At 42.1% G+C, this 22,360-nt stretch overlaps 1 protein-coding gene across 3 annotated transcripts in view; it reads right to left on the bottom strand.

Annotated features, from left to right (window-relative positions):
- The window catches only part of LOC126249614 (glycine receptor subunit alpha-2-like), a 477,560-nt gene that overhangs the window by 88,094 nt on the left and 367,106 nt on the right, over window positions 1-22,360 (bottom strand). For all 3 annotated transcript variants that reach the window (XM_049951280.1, XM_049951283.1, XM_049951282.1), the window contains one exon: window positions 19,180-19,340. In XM_049951280.1, the coding sequence (XP_049807237.1) occupies window positions 19,180-19,340 (161 nt within the window). The remainder of the gene's footprint in view (window positions 1-19,179; window positions 19,341-22,360) is intronic.

Below are 22,360 nucleotides of genomic sequence, written 5' to 3'. Positions count from 1 at the left end.
GCATTTTGGAGCTGTGACACACTTCAAAATATTACGGTATCTGTAGTAGGGTTAGAGCAGCACCTAACACACAAATCGAAAACATCAGAGTGAACCAGTCACATCACAGGATATTTTTTTCCATAGTGTCAATATATATTCTAATTTGTTTTTAGGAGTTATGACTGGAAGTGGGTCCATCATCACATGATCAACTTATAATACACACACGGGAGTTTGTAAGGCTAGAGATATAGTTGCATGCATTAGTCTGTTATCTTGCAACTCAGTCTCCATCCCATCCTTAAGCATCTTGAACTTCGCTCTCCCAATGAATTTTTCTTCCACCATACGATGAGAATTACGAAATACTTCACATCCCCTCTTGAGATTAATTATTACGCTTATGATTGGTAAATGTTAATTTGTCATACATCCATTTTAACGACTGCTAGTTGCACATTATAGCAAAAATATATATTTCCATTTTTAAATAATGCGCAGCGTCAACACTCACCAAGTAAAAATTCTCCCAGCGTTGCTAATAAGCACATTGTAAACAATTTCTCCCATAAATGGTATAGGATAGGAAATGGTAGAGAGAGAAATTCTCTTTATTTATTTAAAAAATAAATGCACTTGTAGTCATCCCCGTACACCTCTCCAACTTATCTGTCGAGAACCAAATGCCAGCAGCATCGGCGCGAGCTTGAGTGAGATGACAAATATTGCTGTCGTACTTGCTCACCCACATGTACAGGAAATAATGCAGACAGCTCGACATAACCAACAGAGAATGTTGGAACAGCCTGGTTAACAGCAGCATATCAGAAAAACATCTGGGATGGTGATGTTTTTCCAGGATAATAATTGTAAATAATAAAAACATGTTTCCTAGTCTTGGTTTGATAGGAAGTATCCACCCACAGTAATGTGGCTGATGAATTGGTTAGACAAACAGTCAGCCACTCCCTTCCACCATTAGCAAATGCTCTGTTATAACTGTGTTATTGTAATGCATGACGTTTTTGTGGTCTTCAGTCCAAAGACTGGTTCGATTCAGCTCTCCATGTTACTCTATCCCGTGCGAACCTGTTCATCTCCGAATAACTACTGCAACCTACATGCTTCTGAATCTGTTTGCTGTATTCATCTCTTGGTCTCCATCTACGATTTTTACCTTTCACACTTCCTTACAATACTAAACTGGAGGTCCCTTGTGTGTCAGAATGTGTCCTATCAACCCATCCCTTCTTTTTATCAAGTTGTGCAACAAATCTCTTGTCCCCCCAATCCTATTCAATACTTCATTAGTTATGTGACCTACCCATCTAATCTTCAACATTATTTTGTAGCACCAAATTTCGAAACCTTCAATTCTCTTTTTGTCTAAATCGTTTATTGGCCACGTTTCACTTCTGTGTATGGCTACACTTCAGGCACATACTTTCAGAAAAAATTACTAACCCTTGGATCTCTACTTTGGCCATCATCAGTTATTTTGCTGTCAAAAAGCAAAACTCATCCACTACTTTTAGTCTCTTGTTTCCTAATCTAATTCCATCAACATTGCTTGATTTAATACAACTACATTCAATTGCCATTGTTTATGTTCATCTAATAACATCCTTTCAAAACACTATCCATTCCGTTCATATGGTCTTCCAAGTCCATTGCTGCTTCTCGCAGAATTGCAATGTCATCTTAAAACCTCTAATTTTTCATTTCTTCTAGCTGAACTTTAATTTCTTCTCCAAATTTTTGTTTGGTTTGTTTTACTGCTTGATCAATGTGTAGATTGAGTAATATGGGTGATAGGCTACAACTCTGTCTCACTCCCTACTGCTTCCCTTTCATGCCACTCGGCTCTTATAACTGCTGTCTGGTTTCTGTATAAGTTATAAATAGCCTTCCACTCCCTGAGTTTTACCCCTGCTACATTCAGAATTTCAAAGGGAGCATTCCAGTCAACATTGTCAAAAGCTTTCTCTAAGTCTACAAATGCTGTAAACGTAACTTCGCCTTTCCTGAACCTAAATTTGATGATAAGTCATAGGGTCAGTACTGACCTGAGTGTTCCTTCATTTCTCCGTAACCCAAATTGATATTCCCTGAGATTGGCTTCTACCAGTTTGTTTCATTCTTCTGTAAATAATTTGTGCTAGTATGTTGCAACCATCACTTGTTAAACTGATAGTTTGGTAGTATTCACACCTGTCAGCAACTGCTTTCTTTGGAATTGGAATTATTACATTTTTCTTAAATTTGAGGATATTTCGTCTGTCTCATACATCTTGCACACCAGATGGTAGAATTTTGTCGTGGAAGGCTCTCCCAAGGCTATCAGTAGCTCTGATGGAATATCGTCTATTCCTGGGGCTTTGTTTAGATCTTTTAGAGCTCTGTCAAATTATTCTCCCATCTCATCTTCATCTACGTCCACTTCCCTTTCTATAATATTGCCTTTAAGTTTATCTCCCGTGTGTAGACGCTCTATATACTCCTTCCATCTTCCAGCTTTCCTTCTTTGCTTATGACTGGTTTTCCATCTGAGCTCATGATATTCATTTCAGCCGCTTCTCTGTTCCCCAAAGGCCTCTCTAATTTTCCTGTAGGCGGTATCTATTTTTTCCGTAGTGAAGTATGCTTCTAAATTCTTACATTTGCCCTCTAACCATTCGTACTTAACCATTTTGCTCTTCGTGTCAGTCTCATTTTTTAGAATGTTGTATTCTGTTTCGCCTGCTTCATTTATTTCATTTTTATATTTTGTCCTTTCATCAATTAAATTCAGTATCTCTTGTGTTACCCAAGGATTTCTACTAGCCGCTGTCTTTTTACCTATTTGAACCTCTACTGTCTTCAGTATTTCATCTCTTAAAGCTACCAATTCGTCTTCTACTGTATTCCTTTCCCTTGCTCTAGCTCACTGTTGCCTAATTGTCCCTCTGAAACTGTCAACAACCTCTGCACTCCATATTAATTTAGAAATGTATTATGCTTACAGTGAATAGAAAACCACCCAGCAGAGCAACACAGAATTCCACAATACTACTGTCACTAACCCTGTTTGGTAGAATTCTCCAGAAGATACGGGTTTAGTCCCATGCCACTCTGTCTTAGTGATTGTAAATGTGTAGGACAAACACTGGAAGGCGTTCTAGCGTGGCATCATGATCAGAATGTCCACCAACAACAATTGCTTTTTACTGATGATGATTAGTGATACAAGTAGCAAAAACCTTCTGTTAAAGGTGATGATGGCAATACTCCTAGATACGTGATCTTCTGGTCATACTTAGTCCAATCACACTATTTCGTGTGCACTGCGACACGGAAACCACAGGGCCATTGGGTGGGGTGTGGATTGAGCAAGACAAGCAACATGCACATGTTTTGTTTGTGTGCACAGTGTTACACTACGTGTCAAAAATATATACTTAGCGGCATAGTGGTTCACAACTCCACAACAGGCCACAGCAGTCCACCCACCCCACACCAAACCCAGGGTTATTGTGCGGTTCGGACCCCAATGCGCCGCCCCCCCTCCCCCTTAGAGATCGTCTCATACCAGACGAGTGTAACCCCAAATGTTTGCATGGTAGAGTAATTATGGTGTACGCATATGTGGAGACAGTGTTTGCGCATGAGTTGCTGACATAGTGATGTATAGGTTACTTTGATATCGTTTTAAGTACAACTAAGACGTTTACTTTGATAAAATAATACACACAGTCTAGACTTAGGGCCTTAGTCCTGCTCTTGTGCACCCTCTGTAGTAGTAAAAATCTCAGAATACATCATTTTACACAAGCACACCAACAGAAAAAGTTCGCATAATCTATTGCCACATTAAATAATTAAGCTTATGGACAGGTAGGTAATATTTTGCGTTAGACCCCCACATATGAAACACAATGTAGTTGATTATCTGTGTAGGTCGCAAAAGCCTCTGAGCAAAGATAAAAGATGGCATGACTTTCGGTCATACCTTCTAAGTGTGGATGTAATTACACTGTTTCATGTGTGTGCTGCGACATCGATACCCCACGGGGCCAAGGCTAGGGTTGATGTGATTTTTTTCTGGATGTTGGTGTTATTCAACACACTACAATGCATACTGACAGACAAAAGTCAATTTAACACTGCACAGGTCTATGATGATGCATCTTCGACTGCCTTCTCCACCCGGCGTTAACTCTCCTCCAGAACACTCAATTGTATGTTGTGAATGATGCAGTAAATGGCCCACAACTGATACTTCCGGAGACAAAAATAAACATGGTTAAAAGTTTTTTTTCTTAACAGTTATTTCTGGGCACATCTTACCATGCAAAGCCCTTAGAAGGTTTTGAGAAGGTCTCTGACCACTCCGTATATAATCCGGATTATTTCCATATCTATCTATAGGTCTTTTAGTGATATCGTACAAGAGTTTACTTCGTGTTACATGGAATTTTGTTCTTCCTGGGAGCACTGGTAGATCTTGCCCACTATCAGTGAGCTAGCAGGATTGTAACTGTCACTTAAGTTTTCTCAATATGCCCAGTATCTTCCGCCGGTAGGGGGGAGTGTAGAGGATTCATCGCATTGCGGCACTTGTGCCCACATTTGAAGGGGCTCTGGACTAATCTTACCGGTGGAAACAATGATTGGTAGCGCTTCCTACTCGGATTTTTTAAGTGTCTTCTGCCTAAGTGACACACTCACTAATAATAACGCAATAGTTTATATCTTGTTGTGGCAGATTACAGGGTTTGTTATTCTGCTTGGGAACTCTGGCTGACCAAGACTGATCCTGTCCATGCATACGCACTAGTTTTGAAAGCAAGATGGTTGGGGAGCTGGACTCTTGATTGATCCACAGAGAGAAAGGAGGGAGGGAATGAATCTTATCTGCAATGCAGCTCGCATATTTGCACCGACGTGTTGTGACCTGTTTGCCGTTATTACTGTGTTAGGGTTGGTTGGTTGGTTGGTTTGGGGAAGGAGACCAGACAGCGAGGTCATCGGTCTCATCGGATTAGGGAAGGAAGTCGGCCGTGCCCTTTGAAAGGAACCATCCCGGCATTTGCCTGGAGCGATTTAGGGAAATCACGGAAAACCGAAATCAGGATGGCCGGACGCGGGATTGAACCGTCGTCCTCCCGAATGCGAGTCCAGTGTCTAACCACTGCGCCACCTCGCTCGGTTACTGTGTTAGGGAGGGCCCTCGCTGAATGCTTGATATAGCAGAGGTGACTTCTGTGCCAGCAATCATATCGGTCGCGTCTGAGATGATTACACCTGAAATAATGTAATTTCTGAGCCATTGCTGGGTTCGCGCAGTGTATTTACATTCATACTCCAAGCATTGGTGGTCGAAGTGTGCTCAATCCTGAACGAGACTTACTTTTCGCTGCGGGGTGGTTGGAGATATTGGTCATCTTTTGAGGCGCGTGTTTTATAGCACTGTGCTAATTCTGACATACACATAATACACCTTTGGCTGGAAATCGGTAGACCTCACAATTTTGCTGTGACATCATAAATTTATCATGATGTCATTATTTCCAACCACACGCTCGCTGTAACAGTTAAACTATGACATCAGACAATCAAGTGATGCAGTGGCAGCTCAGCAAAGGGTTACCTATCGTTGTGTAGTGTATCTTATATGTACGGTACCTTTGGTTGGAAATCGGTAAAACAGAGGTGGTTATAGAATTTTCTGTGATGTCATAAATTTTGTGGAATACGTTGCGATGTCATTATTTCTACCAACAGTGAAAAGTGTTCATTTCTAACACATACACTGTGATTTCACATGGACACTAGTAATGTAGAGGATGATTGTAATTAAACTTTCGCTACTTCAGCAGACGTAGATGGTAAAATTTTTACCGTATAGGCACTCAACTTTGTTGTTCAGACGGTATGCCACAGTATTTGCGTTGTTATTAGTGTTAGTATCATGATTCGCTGTTAAATGCTGGTACTGATGTGGCGATGTAGGACTGAAAAACAAGCATCAGTGTCCATTATAGTTGCAGACAGTCAATATGGGTCTTTACAGAGAGAGTGGGGCTTTACTCATAAAGCTGTTTTATGAAAACAACAGCAATAGTGCTGCTGTTCTTCACGAGTGTCGACGCATTAAAGGAATATGTAGAGGACTTCTTTCCTCACAAGGGTTAAAGAACATGACCTTGATCAATTGCCAGTGGTTCCCCAGGGCGAGGAGAGTGGGGGAGGGGGGAGCGGTGGGAGGGGGCGGGTAACCTCGAATATAAGTTGTCAAAGTGTGTATCCTGACAATGGAAGTCCCGGTAAGTGACCCTGAGATAAGATTGTTATCTGCATTTCAGTGCCCACTGAATAACTACTCATGTCTACACACAGGTCACGCATTTCCCATAAATTACAGGCCGATGGTTTACAGGCTCGATGGTAGTGCCTGATAGCATCTGAGATGCGTTGTATTGGGTTCAGATAAGATGAATTTGGTGGTGACGTCAACTGCAGTTCACCTATCATGTTCCTCAAACCACTGTAGCACGATTCTGGACTGTGACATGGACAGTTATCTTGGTGAATGGCGTCATCGCCATTGGGGAAGACATCAAGCATGATGGGATGCAGATGATCTGTAATAATGTTCATGTTGTCCACAGCTGTCATGATGCATTTGATCACTATCGAATGTCCCATGAAAGATCAAGTGAATGTTGTCAACAGCATAACACTGCCCCAAAGAACTTGTCTCTGTGGTACCGTGTATGTTCCGAGCAGCTGTTCCCCTGGATGATGACGTACAACATCGACCTGATGTAACAATAGACGTGGTTCATCATACCAGCTGACATATTTCCGTTGATCAACAGGCCAATCTCGATGATCGGTACCCAATGCAATCATACTTGATGATGTCATTGTGTACACGTGTACTGCTGCAGAACCCCATGCTCAACAGTGTATGCTGGACAGTGTGCTCCAAAACTCTTGTACCTGCATCAGAGTTGTACTCTGCTGTCAGATCTGCCACAGGTCACTGGATATCTTATTTTACAAAGCAGGCAAGCCTCCGACCTCTATGTTCTGTGATGAGGCGTGGAAGTCCCACATCTTGTCGGCCACTTGTGGTCTCCTTCAAACACTTTCCAAAGATGCTCACTACAGCTGCACGTGAACAGCCGACTAGCTTCACCGTTCCTGAAATGCTTGTTCTCAGGCACTAAGCCCTAACAATTTGCCCACTGTCAGAGTCGCTTATGCCAGCGAATTCCCCAATTAGCGACCCTTATCGTCTGTAGAACGATTTCTGATTCATGTCTGCTCCAGTTACATATCTTCATTTCCGCGTCTCATGTACGCAACGTCACTAGGCAGCATTCAGTTCTGCGGTGGGCAGAGGTCATGATGTTTTGGCTCATCAGTGTGTGTGTGTGTGTTTTAATGAACTGCTTTGTAAAATAAGATACCCGGTGATCTGTGGCAGATCTGACGACAGAATACAATTCTGATGCAGGTACAAGAGTTTTGGAGCACAGAAAAGAGACGTTTGTAAATGATGAAGTTATCTATAACGACGCACTGCCTGACGAAAGCTGCAGCCCAGTCAAATCTGATCATATTTCAAACTGGTGCAAACATAGGCCAGTTGCATTAAATATTCAGAGTAAAACTGAGCTCACTAACAGCATCAGTCAAATAATACGAATATTTGGTTGGAAGAATTTGTAGAGATGTGACATAGATCGACAACATAGGCTCAGTTGTAGGGAAAGCAGGTGGCAGACCTTCGTGGTTGATTGATGGGATACTGGAAACATGTGGTCTGGAAACATGTGGTAAGTCTACAAAGAAGACCGCTTGCAAAACACTTGTGCAGTCAGTCCTAGAATATTGCTGAAGTGTGAGGCATCCATCCCAAACAGAACTAACAACAGAACACCGAACGTGTACAAATAAGAACAACAAGAATGGTGACATGTGTGTTTCTCTTGTTGGAGAGCTTAACGGAAATACTGAAAAACGTCAGTAGGTAGATGTTTGAAGATATACGGAAAGTATTGAACAAAAACTTACTTTCAAAGTTGCAAGAACAAACTAAGTAAGGAATCAAGGAATGAATTACAACCCTCGCCAAGAGAAGGTTATGCTGCTTAAATCGCGCACTGAGGCGTTTAAGCAATCGTTCTTTCCTCACCCCGTAAGTGAATGGAACTGTAAGAAGCCCTAATAAGAGGGACAATCGGAAGTTTCCATGCACTTCACAGTGCCTGGTAGAGAATGACTGTAGACAGATGTAGACGTAGACAGTGGTGAAACACTGTGGCATGGACTCTACAAGAGCAGTAGGGCAAAGCCATTTCTGGGACAATTTTTATACGAAATTGATTCCAAATTAATTATGCAAATTAACTAATTTATCAATTATCAATTAATAACTTCCACCCCCTGATGACATAATGGATTTTCCCTGACCAGCATGTGGGTCCCTTCCACTTCCACCCTCCCCTCCCCTCCACAATATACCCTCCTGGAAATGGGGCAAATTCAAGTTTATTGGTGGGAATATCAATTTTTGTGTATTCACTTCGAGGTTCATAGACCAACTGACTTAGTTCACAACACACCTGAGCATGCTGTTTGTCGCCCCCACTGCTCCCCTGCTTCCACTCCACCTCTCCTCCTCCACTTGTGAGGGAGCTTCAGTCTGTGTTAAGCTGTCGGATAGGACAGATGTAAGTCTTTCTTTGTATGATGTGTTCAATGGACGAGATTTCTGTGTCAGACGAGGAAGAGTTTGTAATCATGCAGCTGAGGACTGTCTCTATACCTACCTGCATTATGCAGAGAAAGCAATGATACTGGATAACGTATAAAGAAGACGAATACGCTTCATGAGATAATGAAGATGCAGCGGCATGCAGGTAAGTTATACTTTGCTACTCATTCTGATAAAAGTTTATGTTGGAAATTAGACCATTCTAGACAAGTCCAGTCAGTCTTCCGAAGCACAAGAGGTAAGACGCTCATTCATTCCAGCGCAAGCAGCCATGTGTACAATTGCAGAGATGCTGGTGATGAGCAGAAATGATTTTAATAAGTGTACTACTCGCAAGCAAGCAGCTGACGTTTTCGTTCATAGCAACCTACAAGAAGATTGGAAAGATAGGATAATGGATGAGCGTAAGAAGAAGAATACTTTTCAGCAAATAATGGTGATGCAATGGGATGAGGTGAAGATGCATTTCGCAACTCATACAGGTTACTGCTTGTTCTTGAATTATTTATCTTTTTTGAAATGCTAGGACAGGACAATGATGTGCTGTTGTCTAAACCACTCAGTGGTGAATACATCCAGCCTGTCTCTGACTCAAAGAAGCGTGCAGGTGGCCCTACCCTACACAGTGCAGGTCAGTACTGGCTGCCAACATATGAGTAATCTCAGAAGTGTCTGATGCAACAAAAAGAAGAACAAGGTGGAGATATTGAAGATTAGAAGCTATCAGTTCTACCTAGAACTCTAATGCTTTTTGCTTTCACATAAAATTTAATATCTACAGGTTCAAAATGTTCAAATATTGGTATACCAGCAGCTGTACAAGCCAATGACTAATGTATGTTATAAGAAATTGAAAATGTCTCTAAAATGTTAAAGTGCATTTTACTGAGCAAGAAAGGGAGGAAATGGAATATGCTAAAGACTATATCAATCAGCAAATGACCACCTAGTAGCTCATACCCCACCAGACATTAACTGTGGTTCTCTGACTCCTTCAATTACAACAGTGTACAATGACTCAACAGTCCGCGTGAAATCAGGGAACATAATTATTATATGCAACACTCCACCATTACAAACATGTTCAGTCTAGGGATGGCATTATCAAGTGTGTTCGAAAGGCTGAACAGATGGCTGAGTTGTGTTAAAAGTGTGTATAAAGACATTGCCGACTATCTCTGAGGGAATAATGAGGATGCTGACAATTTACACCAATGTATCAATACAGTGCTAAAAGATACTAAAGAACAACCAACAAGTTTAAGAGAAATTCAAGCTGAATTCCACACGTACAAGAAACCGTTAATAGATCAATTCTATACACAGTGAATGCAAAGAAAGAACCTGTTTATTTTTCAGACGTATTTCATGCAAAGTATGCACCCCCCCTCCCCCCCCCCCCCCACACACACACACTGAAGAGCCAAAGAAACTAATATACCTGGTTAATATTATGTGGGGCCCTTACGAGAATGCAGAAGTGCCGCAACACGATGTGGCATGGACTCAACTAATGTCTGGAGTAGTGCTGGAGTGAATTGTCACCATGGATTCTGAAGGCTGTCCATAAATTCGTAAGAATATGAGGGGGTGGAAATCTCTTCTGAAAAGCACATTGCAAGGCATCCCCGATACGCTCAATAATGCTCAAGTCTGGAGAGTTTGGTGGCCAGCGGAAGTGTTTGAATTCAGAAGAGTGTTCCTGGAGCCACTCTGTAGCCATTCTGGATGTGTGGGGTGTTGCATTGTCCTGCTGGATTTCCCCGAGACCGTCGGAATGCACAATGGACATGAATGGATGCAAGTGACCATACCGGATGCTTAGATACTTGTCACCTGTCATAGTCCTATCTAGACATATCAGGAATCCCATATCACGCCAACTACACCATTACAAAGCCTTCACAAACTTGAACAGTCCAGTGCTGACATTCAGGGTACATGGATTCATGAGGTTGTCTCCATCCCCTTACACGTCCATCCACTCGATATAATTTGAAACAAGACTCGTCCGATCAGACAACATGTTTCCAGTCATCAACAGTCCAATGTCGGTGTTGATGGGTAGAGGCAAGGCGTAAACCTTCGTGTCATGCAGTCATCAAGGATACATGAGTGGGCCTTTGGCTCTGAAAGCCCATATCAATTATGTTTCGTTGAATAGTATGCAAGCTGATACTTGTTGATGGCCCAGCATTGAAATCTGCAGCAATTTGCGGAATGGTTGCACTTCTGTCATGTTGAACGATTCTCTTCAGTCGTGGTTGGTCTCATTCTTGCAGGATCTTTTCCTGGCTGCAGTGAAGTCGGATATTTGATGTTTTATCGGATTCCTGAAATTCACGCTACACTCTTGAAATGATCATATGGGAAAATCCCCACTTCATCACTACCTTGTAGATGTTGTGTTCCGTCGCTCATGCGCCGACTATAACGCCACACTGAAACTAATTCAAATCTTAATAAGCTGCCATTGTAGCAGCAGTAAAAGATCGAACAACTGCGCCAGATACTTCATGTCTTTTATAGGCGTTGTCGACCACAGCGCCGTTTTCTGCCTGTTTACATATCTCTGTATTTGAGTAGGCTTCTTTGGTACTTCGGTATATATATGGAAAATTGAGGACAGAATGTAACAATATTATGACAAGGATAGTTGTTACTCACCATATAGTGGAGATGCTGAGTTGCAGAAATGCACAACAAAAAGACTGGCACAAAATAAACTTTCAGCCAACAAAGCCTTTGTCAACAGTAGATGACAGACATACACACGCACTCATGCAAACACAACTCACAGGCATGTTCATGTTTGTGTTATTTCTTACTTCATACCCCTCTCATTATGACGTAGTCATGGTAGCTCAGTCAGTAAGACGATTGTGCTATAGTGGCTACACATATTATTAATATTATTACAAGTGTTCATTTTTCTATAATGCCCATTACACATCAAAACCTGACGTAATTGGTATCATGGTAGGCTGTGTGAAGCATCAAGACTTTGTTGTAAATGACTGGTCCTGTGATGGTGCAGAAACGGACCTAAGAGCTATAATTATGGATCCATCCAATTGTGGCAAAAGAAATGTACTCATGTCACTGCTAATACATCAAATTTTGAACAGTTTGTATGTTCTAGAAAACAGTTCTCCAACCAAAATACCATCTACTGCAAAAGATGCAGCATGGTGTGGATAGTGTAACATACACTGTCTTGGTTTTCCACAAATCATTGTCAAATGCAAACGCTGTGTTTGGCTTTACTTTTTCTGGTGGGGCGATTTGACTGCTTTGACTGAATGTTTTGTGTATTGCACCAGCTACACCATGCAGTATCTTTTGCAGTAGCTGGTATTTTGATTGGAAAATTGTTTTTGAAAACAAAAACAAACATGCTCAAAACAAGAGTCCATCTGGATGTATTAACAGCGACAAGTGCACATTCGTTTTAACAAAGTAGTACGGACAAATAGTTAAAGCTCTTATGTCATCAGGAAGGAGTATTCCATTCTTCTTGTTCTTCTTCCAGTCTTCTTCCGCAAAAACACAGGACCAGTCACTTATAACAAAGTCCTGATGCTTCACCCACTATACCATGATACCAACTATATAGGGTTTGCGTTGTCATAGGCTTTTATAGAAAAATGAACACTTATAATAATATTAACAATACGTGTAGTCACTGCAGAACAATATATACACTACTGGCCATTAAAATTCCTACACCACGAAGATGACGTGCTACACACGCGAAATTTAACCGACAGGAAGAAGATGCTGTGATATGCAAATGGTTAGCTTTTCAGAGCATTCACACGAGGTTGGCGCCGGTGGCGACACCTACAACGTGCTGACATGAGGAAAGTTTCCAACCGATTTCTCATACACAAACAGCAATTGACCGGCGTTACCTGGTGAAACGTTGTGATGCCTCGTGTAAGGAGGAGACATGCCTACCATCACATGTCCGACTTCGATAAAGGTCGGATTGCAGCCTATCGCGATTGCGGTTTATCGTGTCGCGACATTGCTGCTCGCGTTGGTCGAGATCCAATGACTGTTAGCAGAATATGGAATCGGTGGGTTCGGGAGGGTAATACGGAACGCCGTGCTGGATCCCAACGGCCTCGTATCACTAGCAGTCGAGATGACAGGCATCTTATCCGCATGGCTGTAACGGATCGTGCAGCCACGTCTCGATCCCTGAGTTCACAGATGGGGACGTTTGCAAGACAACAACCATCTGCACGAACAGTTCGACGACGTTTGCAGCAGCATGGACTATCAGTTCAGAGACCATGGCTGCGATTACCCATGACGCTGCATCACAGACAGGAGCGCCTGCGATGGTGTACTCAACGACGAACCTGGGTGCACGAATGCCGAAACTTCATTTTTTCGGATGAATCCAGGTTCTCTTTACAGCATCATGATGGTCGCATCCGGGTTTGGCGACATTGCGATGAAAGCACATTGAAAGCGTGTATCCGTCATCGCCATACTGGCGTATCACCCAGCGTGATGGTATGGGGTGCCATTGGTTACACGTCTCGGTCACCTCTTGTTCGCATTGACGGCACTTTGAACAGTGGACGTTACATTTCAGATGTGTTACGACCCGTGGCTCTACCCTTCATTCGATCTCTGCGAAACCCTAGATTTCAGCAGCATAATGCATGACCGCATGTTGCAGCTCCTCTACGGGCCTTTCTGGATACAGAAAATATTCGACTGCTGCCCTGGCCAGCACATTCACAAGATCTCTCACCAACTGAAAATGTCTGGTCAATGGTGGCCGAGCAACTGCCTCGTCACAATACGCCAGTCGCTACTGTTGATGAATTGTGGTATTCTGTTGAAGGTTCATGGGCAGCTGTACCTGTACACGCCGTCCAAGCACTGTTTGACTCAATGCCCAGGCGTATCAAGGCGGTTATTACGGCCAGAGGTGGTTGTTCTGGGTACTGACTTCTCAGGATCTATGCACCCAGGTGGCGTGAAAATGTAATCACATGTCAGTTCTAGTATAATAAATTAGTCCAATGAATACCCGTTTATCATCTGCATTTCTTCTTGGTGTAGCAATTTCAATGGCCAGTAGTGTATATATAATTCAAAAATCATACATTACTTGCAATACATCTGAAAAATTAACAGGTTCTTTCTTTGCATTTACCATGTATAGAATTGACCTATTAACGTTTTCTTGCACATGTCGAATTCAGTTTGAATTTCTCTTAAACTTATTGGTTGTCTTTTAGTTTCTTTTGGCACTATATTGATACATTGGTGTAAATCGTCAGTATGCCCACTATTCATTCAGAGATTGTCTACAATGTCTTTATACACACTTTTAAAACAATGCAGCCATCTGTACAGTCTTTCGAACACACATGATAATGGCATCCCTAGACTGAACATGTTTGTAATGGTGGAATGTCACAGATAAACGACTGTGTTCCATGATTTCTCTTGGAGTGCTGAGTCATCATACACTGTTGTAATTAAAGGAGTTAGAGAATCACAGTTAATGTCTGGTGGGGCACGAGCTGGATAATACTCGGTGGTCATTTGCTGATTGATATAGGCTTCAGCACATTTCGTTTTATCTCATTTGTGCTCAGTAAAATGCACTTTCACATTTTTAGATACATTTTCAATTTCTAATAACACACCAGTCATTGGCTTGTACAGCTGCTGGTATACCAATGTTTGAACATTTTGAACCTGTAGATATTAAATTTTATGTGAAAGCAAAAAGCATTAGATTTCTAGGTAGAACTGATAGCTTCTAATCTTCAATATCTCCACCTTGTTCTTCTTGTTGTGGCATCAGACTCTTCTGAGATGACTCTTATGTTGGCAGCCAGTACTGACCTGCACTGTGTAGGGAAGGGCCACCTGCACGCTTCTTTGAGTCAGAGACAGGCTGGATGTATTCATCACTGAGTGGTTTAGACAACAGCACATCATTGTCCTGTCCTAGCATTTCAAAAAAGATAAATAATTCAAGAACAAGCAGTAACCTGTATGAGTTGTGAAATGCAGCTTCACCACATCCCACTGCATCACCATTATTTGCTGAAAAGTATTCTCCTTCTTACGCTCATCCATTATCCTATCTTTCCAATCTTCTTGTAGGTTGCTATGAACGAAAACGTCAGCTGCTTGCTTGCGAGTAGTACACTTATTAAAATCATTCCTGCTCATCACCAGCATCTCCGCAATTGTACACATTGTGCTGGAGTGGATGAGTGTCTTGCCTCTTGTTGTTTGGTTGGTTGATTTGTGGGGAGGTAACCGAACAGCGAGGTTATCAGTCCCTTTGGATTAGGGGAGGATGGGGAAGGAAGTCGGCTGTGCCCTTTCAAAGGAACCATTCCGGCATTTGCCTGAGGTGATTTAGGGAAATGACGGAAAACCTATATCAGGATGACCAGATGTGGGTTTGAACAGTCATGCTCCCGAATGTGAGTCCAGTGTGCTGATCACTGCGTCATCTCACTTGGTCTTGTATTTCAGAAGACTGAATGGACTTTTCTTGAATGGTCTACAGTTCCATCACACTCATTGGTTGTTTGGTTGGTTATATGGGGAAGGAGACCAGACAGCGAGGTCATCGGTCTCATCGGATTAGGGAAGGACGGTTAAGGAAGTCGGCCGTGCCCTTTGAAAGGAACCATCCCGGCATTCGCCTGGAGCGATTTAGGGAAATCACGGAAAACCTAAATCAGGATGGCCGGACGCGGGATTGAACCTTCGTCCTCCAGAATGCGAGTCCAGTGTCTAACCACTGCGCCACCTCGCTCGGTCTCACACTCATTTATCAGCATGAGTTGCGAAGTATAACTTACCTTCAACCTGCTGCATCTTCATTATCTCATGAAGCGTATCTGTCATCTTCATACATTCATCCAGTATCATCGCTTCCCAGGCATAGTGCAACTAGTTATGGACACAGTCCTCAGCTACATGATTACAGCTGATATAGCTGTTAAACTCTTTCTTGTCCAACACAGAAATGTCGTCCACTGAACACATCATATTCCGCTGTATGTCTGTTGAGGTAATACATAAATGTTGACGGCTGTTTTTGATGCCTTCCTGGAAACGAGAACCATCTGCCTCTAAATTAGGATGAATCTGTGTTACAGGATGACAGAAAGTAGATGGAGTAAACGGTTGAGAAGGGTTGTAACGAGGTATGATTTAATGGCAGACTGGTGATGCATTCTAGAGAAAGATAGATGTTGCTGCATATCATTTATCGCGCATTAAACCATTTTTTGTCGTTGTTCTCTTGGGGTGTATCAGTTGTTTCGTATGACCTGCATTCGACTTGTATACAACTGCATGTTCTGTGTATGACTTAGAGAACTATCTACCTGTGATCATTAACAGCATACCCCTCCATACCACTCATGTGTGATGAATCACGTTCACCAAACTGATGGGAAACCTATTTAGGCACCCTCCTCTAGATGAAAGAAGATGTATGCGAAGTATTCCATTCCCTTGGCACACCTTGGACATAAACAGAGTCTGCAGTTTCATAACTGCTGTGATTCTATGTTAGTGACAGGGATTTGTGAGTTACTGCAGTCCCTATGTATACATTTGCTCGACGGATGTTGTGTGTGGAAGAGACTGTGTTCTGTTCACGGAGTTAAAGCAGCATGGCATGTAATTTCAAATGTCAAAGACCGATGCAATGCACTTGTCTGTTTCCTAATAAGACGTCTGTGTTTCGTGCATTTTCCATTACTGATGATCAATTTATAGGACTGATGTGAGCATAGCATAGTTTTCGAACCATAATCAGATGTGAACAGCGGGCGCTATATACCTCTGGAAAAATTCATAGTGCGTGGATCACAAAGAATCTTTATTTTTTCCATTGGTGTAGAAGGTAGTAGTTTTATTATCATAAAGTTTCTCAACATAGTGAGTGGGATAGAAAACTTGCAGGGTGAATGCATGTCAGGTGTTGGAAATAAATTTTCTGCATTGGAGTATTAAGAGTGTTTCAGTCCAAGCGACTAATGTGTCAGGACTCACACTGCTTTAACATTATATAATGCTTAAGTGCAGAACCATGTAGCCTTAGCAGTGTGTGTTTATGTTCTACAATCATTTCTCTCTTCTCAGTACCTTAATGGTCTGGAATCCAAACACTACAACAATTCTATAGAATTGATAGCACAAGTGATTTACGTAAAATGTTTCACATTCCCTCTTTCTGGAGCTCCATTATTCATAGATCATATATTTCTTCTTGTATCTCCACAATACTCTCAAATGTATGAGGCTCACATCTACTATACACCAGCAAGGAGTGATAAACTCATCAGCATGCAAGCATCTAGAGAGGTCGTGTGTAATTGGACAGGAGATGAGAATAAACTTTTTACGAAACAGTCTTCGCAGAACGGCAGTTACAGTATTGGAATGAGAATACCAGTCTACCTCACCAGCGTTGGCAGTACAAACTTGGAACATGTGTTATACTCTCTGCGAAAGCAAAATATCCAAGTGTATTGATTACGTGGAACTCAGATCGTTCTATGGCACAGTACGAGTCATTTTTGCTCATATTAACATCTAAACAAGTACAGTCATGTCAAAGTATATTTTGATTTGTGACAATCTATACAAACTTAGACGATGGTAGATAATGACCAAAGCTGATGCCGGGCGACACATCATCATTCCACCTCATGTCGGTAAGTAGGATGCTGTGACTGTGACTCAGAATTATGATTTTATCGTCGCTAATGACCACCTGGTCGTGATGATTGGGTTTGGTTGTTTTTGTGTCGTGGAGATTATGGGGTTATTAATTGCCAGCGGATCCTAAACTATCCTGGTTTTGTGGTTTACGTCCCACGAGGCAGGCAGCGTAAATCGTATGCCGCACAACATAGCAGAATTGTGGAAGCTTAGAATTGTAAATTCGCATATGAGAAACCTTTTCTTTGGTAATGACATGTTGAGAGGAAGGAGTTACGTTTGCGCTAGCTCCGTGAATCCTGATTCAAGCAATACTACTGTACACCTCAAAACAGGAGGGCAATGGGGCTCAATAATATATTAGGATTTTCCAGATTTGTTTGCTGTTCATTTACGGGTGTACCAACCTCTCCTACAGTGTTGTTGTCTTACAGTAATTCATTATCAGAGTTCATGTGTTTGGAGACCAACGTACTAGCAGCTGCACTGCAGGTAAGGTCAGGTAGGTTCAACAGCTCGAGGTTTTGCGGCTTGACCTCGAAGAGGTAGGACTAATAGGTATGTCTTTGATATAGATCACTACTGTTAGGGCCGGCCAGTGTGGCCGTGCGGTTCTAGGCGCTACAGTCTGGAACCGCGTAACTGCTACGGTCGCAGGTTCGAATCCTGCCTCGGGCATGGATGTGTGTGGTGTCGTTAGGTTAGTTAGGTTTAAGTAGTTCTAGTTCTAGGGGACTGATGACCTCAGAAGTTAAGTCCCATAGTGCTGAGAGCCATTTGAACCATTTTGAACTACTGTTAGGCTTCTGGTTACTGATAAGGGTAATTGGTTTGTGGTACGTTGTTGGTTGGGGTTAGATATCAGTTATTTTCTCTCAATGTAAAGCAAAGTATTTTGATTCGATTATCGCCAAAAAGGTAAAATCATCTTAACACCAAATCAGCGTGTCACGCAGCTCTGTAAACTTAAACTTCTTTGGTGGTTAAACTTTTTTTCTTACTTTTCTATGGGAGAAGTCATACTTCCATTTCACAAAGGATCGTTTTGACTCACGTTGGTAGACGTGAACCCATTACTCACCCACGGTAAAGATTCGCATTAGGAACTCATCTTCTTAATTGTAATGTATGAGTTACTCCATAACTGAGCCCACTCTGTTCCATTTGTACTCTGGGGTCGACCCAATGTTTACAAACACTACGAAAATTCAACTTCTTACGAATGAAGATCTATGCAGTTCCATGATAGGAACCCAGGGCACACATCTGTTATCGATTGCCGCACGGGGATATCCAAAGATCTCTCTTCCACGTGTTGCAATGAGACATCACTGGAAACCTCAACGGGGGGAACAGGACGCTCCTTATTTGCGAATCTTTCTCGTCCTTTCTTGAATTCCTGTGTCCAATTCAACACAACTGTCTGTGAAAAACAGTTCTTGTCAAATACAGGACGAATTTCAAGAAGGCAGTCCCTGTGGCTAGTCCCTCAGCTCACAAACGTCGCACAGCTGCATGTTGCTCTAGTGGGGTACACTACTTGAGCACTCCTGTAATCTCTCACTGGTATGTGCTGCTACCTTCTCGAACCACAGGAGTGAGAGGTGTAAAACGGTACACGATATTCTGGAGTGAGCGACTTAGTTACTGACTCACCGTCGTGTGTACTTAAATCTGTAAGGTAGCTTGCTACGTACACGGTGCACGCTGACATGAAGGCGTCGACTGCCTTGAGGTAGGACACAGGAGGCAGCGCCGCCTGCGACTTGGCGTGCTGCGTCGACAGCGTCAGCAGTGACGTCACTCCCAGCGTCACTCTGGCTGGCGCAGCCTCGGGCTTGATCCAGAACGACACCCACTGGAACAGCCAGTCAGCACCTCAAATACAGCCGAGTTATCTATCACTTAGCTGATATCTTTTGTAATTGTTTTATAATGCGGTCACAATGTAGAATATCAGAACTAACGGAAAGACAGGTATACCAGATTAAATTAAGCAACAAATTCAGCTTCTTAGAATATTAATATCATAAGTACATAGACAAAAGTCATTAGACAAAATTCAAAAGGCGTTGCTGATATGAAAAAGGGAAATGAAAATAATCTGAAATGGAGCAAGGCAGTTATTGAAGATAAGGTGAGAGTTTTAAGCAAACTATAACAGGAACATGGCATAATGTGAGAACGCATATAATGAAAATATGATACAGAAACTGTTAAAATAATAAGAGCACAAATAAGAAGAAACACAAACATATCGTGTGTAGATATCAGATTTCATCAGCTGAGATGGCAAATGGCAAAGTAAATAACCACAGAGAGATAACTGTACATGCATTCTAAGATTTCTTTAAATGTCTGTCCAGTTTAAGAAATGAATCAAAAACATGGACGATTAATAATGAATATAGTGGCATTCGGAAAGTAACGCCAGATTATGTCTTCAAAAGCCACTCCAGTTATGAAGAATGGAAAGGCACAAGGACGTGATGATGTTTCAATAGAAATTATTAAAGTGCAGGAGAATTGATACAAAGCCATCTTGGAATATTGTCTACAGAATCCCTGCCGAGTAAAAAAATCCCAAAAGCCATAACTATACTGTAAGTACTCTGCTTCACAAGGCAGATGACAGGCATGACTTGACTGAAACTACAAACCTGTCAGCCTCTTCCCCGTAATGTATAATATATTCGGTAAAAATATCCCAACTACGGAGAGAAACTACTTTAATTGGGCAAAACTACAAACTGGGTTTACAAGTGGATATAGTACACTGCACAATTTGCAGTTAGTGAACGCCTGAGAGTCATTGATTTTTGAGAAAGATTTCTAGAAATATCAACAATAGTTTGCACCATCATCCCAACAGACACAACCTAAATAATATCAAGCTTCCATCAGGTATTACAAAAATGGTAATAAATTCAAAACTAAAACAGGGGTCTCAACGTAAGAGATTGCAAATAAGCATATCTACTCTCAGCTGACCTATGAGAAGTGTTCAGATCCCTAAATTCCGGAAAAGAAGCTAGAGCAAATGTAAATTTAACGTAACATCTGGTGGACGAAGAGTATTAGGAGCTACTGAACCTCAACCAATGTTTAGCGGAGATATTTAACCAGAAGAAAAAAATTAGCAAAGAGAATGTTAACAATAATAGAATATCTGACAGCCAAACGGCTAAATATTTTGAACAGTGCCGTATCCGATTTCGGCCTTCAGAACTTGTGAACTCAAGATAGCAGAGTATTTATCAAAATCGCAGCTGGAAGGAAGGCAGTTATAGATATGACAGAACTGAATAACACTGAATGAAACTACGCGAGCCAACCGGTAAACTGATCACAACCTGCCTTGGTTTGCTACCAAACTGCTGTAGCACCCATCATTCTCTGAAATGCTATTTTGCAATTATACTAACTCTGTAATTATGTTTGTATTATGCCTTCTCCTGTTGTTAGCGCTATATTTGTCTTAACAGTAGTTATAACTTGATTTTAGTTACTACTAACGTCTCTATTTTTCATTTATCCTAAAATTCTTTGCTTGTAGTAGCACTGTGATTATTACTCTTTTCATTGATTATGTTACTTACGCGTCTTCGTGATTTATTTCTGTTCACATCTAATTAGAAAACTTAAGCCAGTGTTATTACAGTAATTTATAATTGAACTGTAGCTTTCGATTCTAATCTTGCAGTGATTAAGTTTCGTTATTTCTGCTGGCTACATCGGCCCGGCCGATGGTCCCACTTTTTCTTTCTACTAACTCCTCACCACGAATATTCCTTCTCTATTTACCATACCACTACAAACACAAAAAACCTGAAATCTGAGATCCGTTGTCCTTCAGGAATAGTAAATAAGAACCACCCCGGACGCGCGAAATCCTCGCCACCTCTGAACTATGCCGCCTGCGAGAAAAGTGGGTTTGTCTTTACCCGTATGTAGCGGGAACGTGTCAGACTGGCTCCTGCAGGCCTCCCGGTACCACCAATCGTCAATGCCGCTCGTAGCCCATTCTGATATGTAATCATTGACCGCACATTACGAAAAACCGAATTTTCTTTTGCATCAGCTATCCTGTCATACAGTCCTGTCCAAAACGCGACTGAAACTTACACATATTATCTGCATGTGTTGATTTTCTGGGATACAAGTTTCTTAGGACTGACTGGCCAAACCAACGTGCTGGGAATGTCAGTGCGTAAATACGATTTGACCTTACATACAATGTCTTAAGGACATTGAACTGCAACGAAGAAATGCAGGTGAGAAAAGCCTCCAGGTCCGCAAGTGCTCAGCTGGTGTCACTTACACAGTCCCGTCACATTAATTTGACCACCACTCAAAAGCCTGAACAACCACGTTTTGCAGCATGATGAGCAGGAAGAGAGTGAAAGAGGTTCTGGAAGGTATCGACAGTGGCGTGAAGCCATGCCTGCTCCAGTGCCGTGGCCAGCTGCACTAGGTTTCTCAATTGAGGATGCATGGTGCGAACACCCCGATCGAGGTGGTCCCGCAGATTATCCAGCCCAGTTAGGGGACCAGGGAAGTACATCCTGATGCTCTTCGAGCCACGCATGTACACTGCAAGGTGTGTTACACGTTGCATTGTCCTGCTGGTAGATGCCATTGTGCCGAGGAAAAAACAGACTGAATGTAGGAGTGGACGTGGTTCCCAAGGATAGATGCATACTTATGTTGATCCATTCTGCCTTCCAGAAAGACGAGATCACCCAAGGCATGCCACGACAACATTCCCCAGACCATAACATTCCCTCTCCCGGCCTGGACCCTTCCAACGGTTGTTGCAGGGCCGTGCATGCCAACGGCCATCTGTTCGATGGGGCGTAAACGTGATCATCTGAAAAG

The sequence above is a fragment of the Schistocerca nitens genome, chromosome 3 (genome assembly GCF_023898315.1).
Source record: "Schistocerca nitens isolate TAMUIC-IGC-003100 chromosome 3, iqSchNite1.1, whole genome shotgun sequence".
NCBI classification, from domain to species: Eukaryota; Metazoa; Arthropoda; class Insecta; order Orthoptera; family Acrididae; genus Schistocerca; species Schistocerca nitens.
This window is presented reverse-complemented; position numbering and strand designations above follow the sequence as displayed.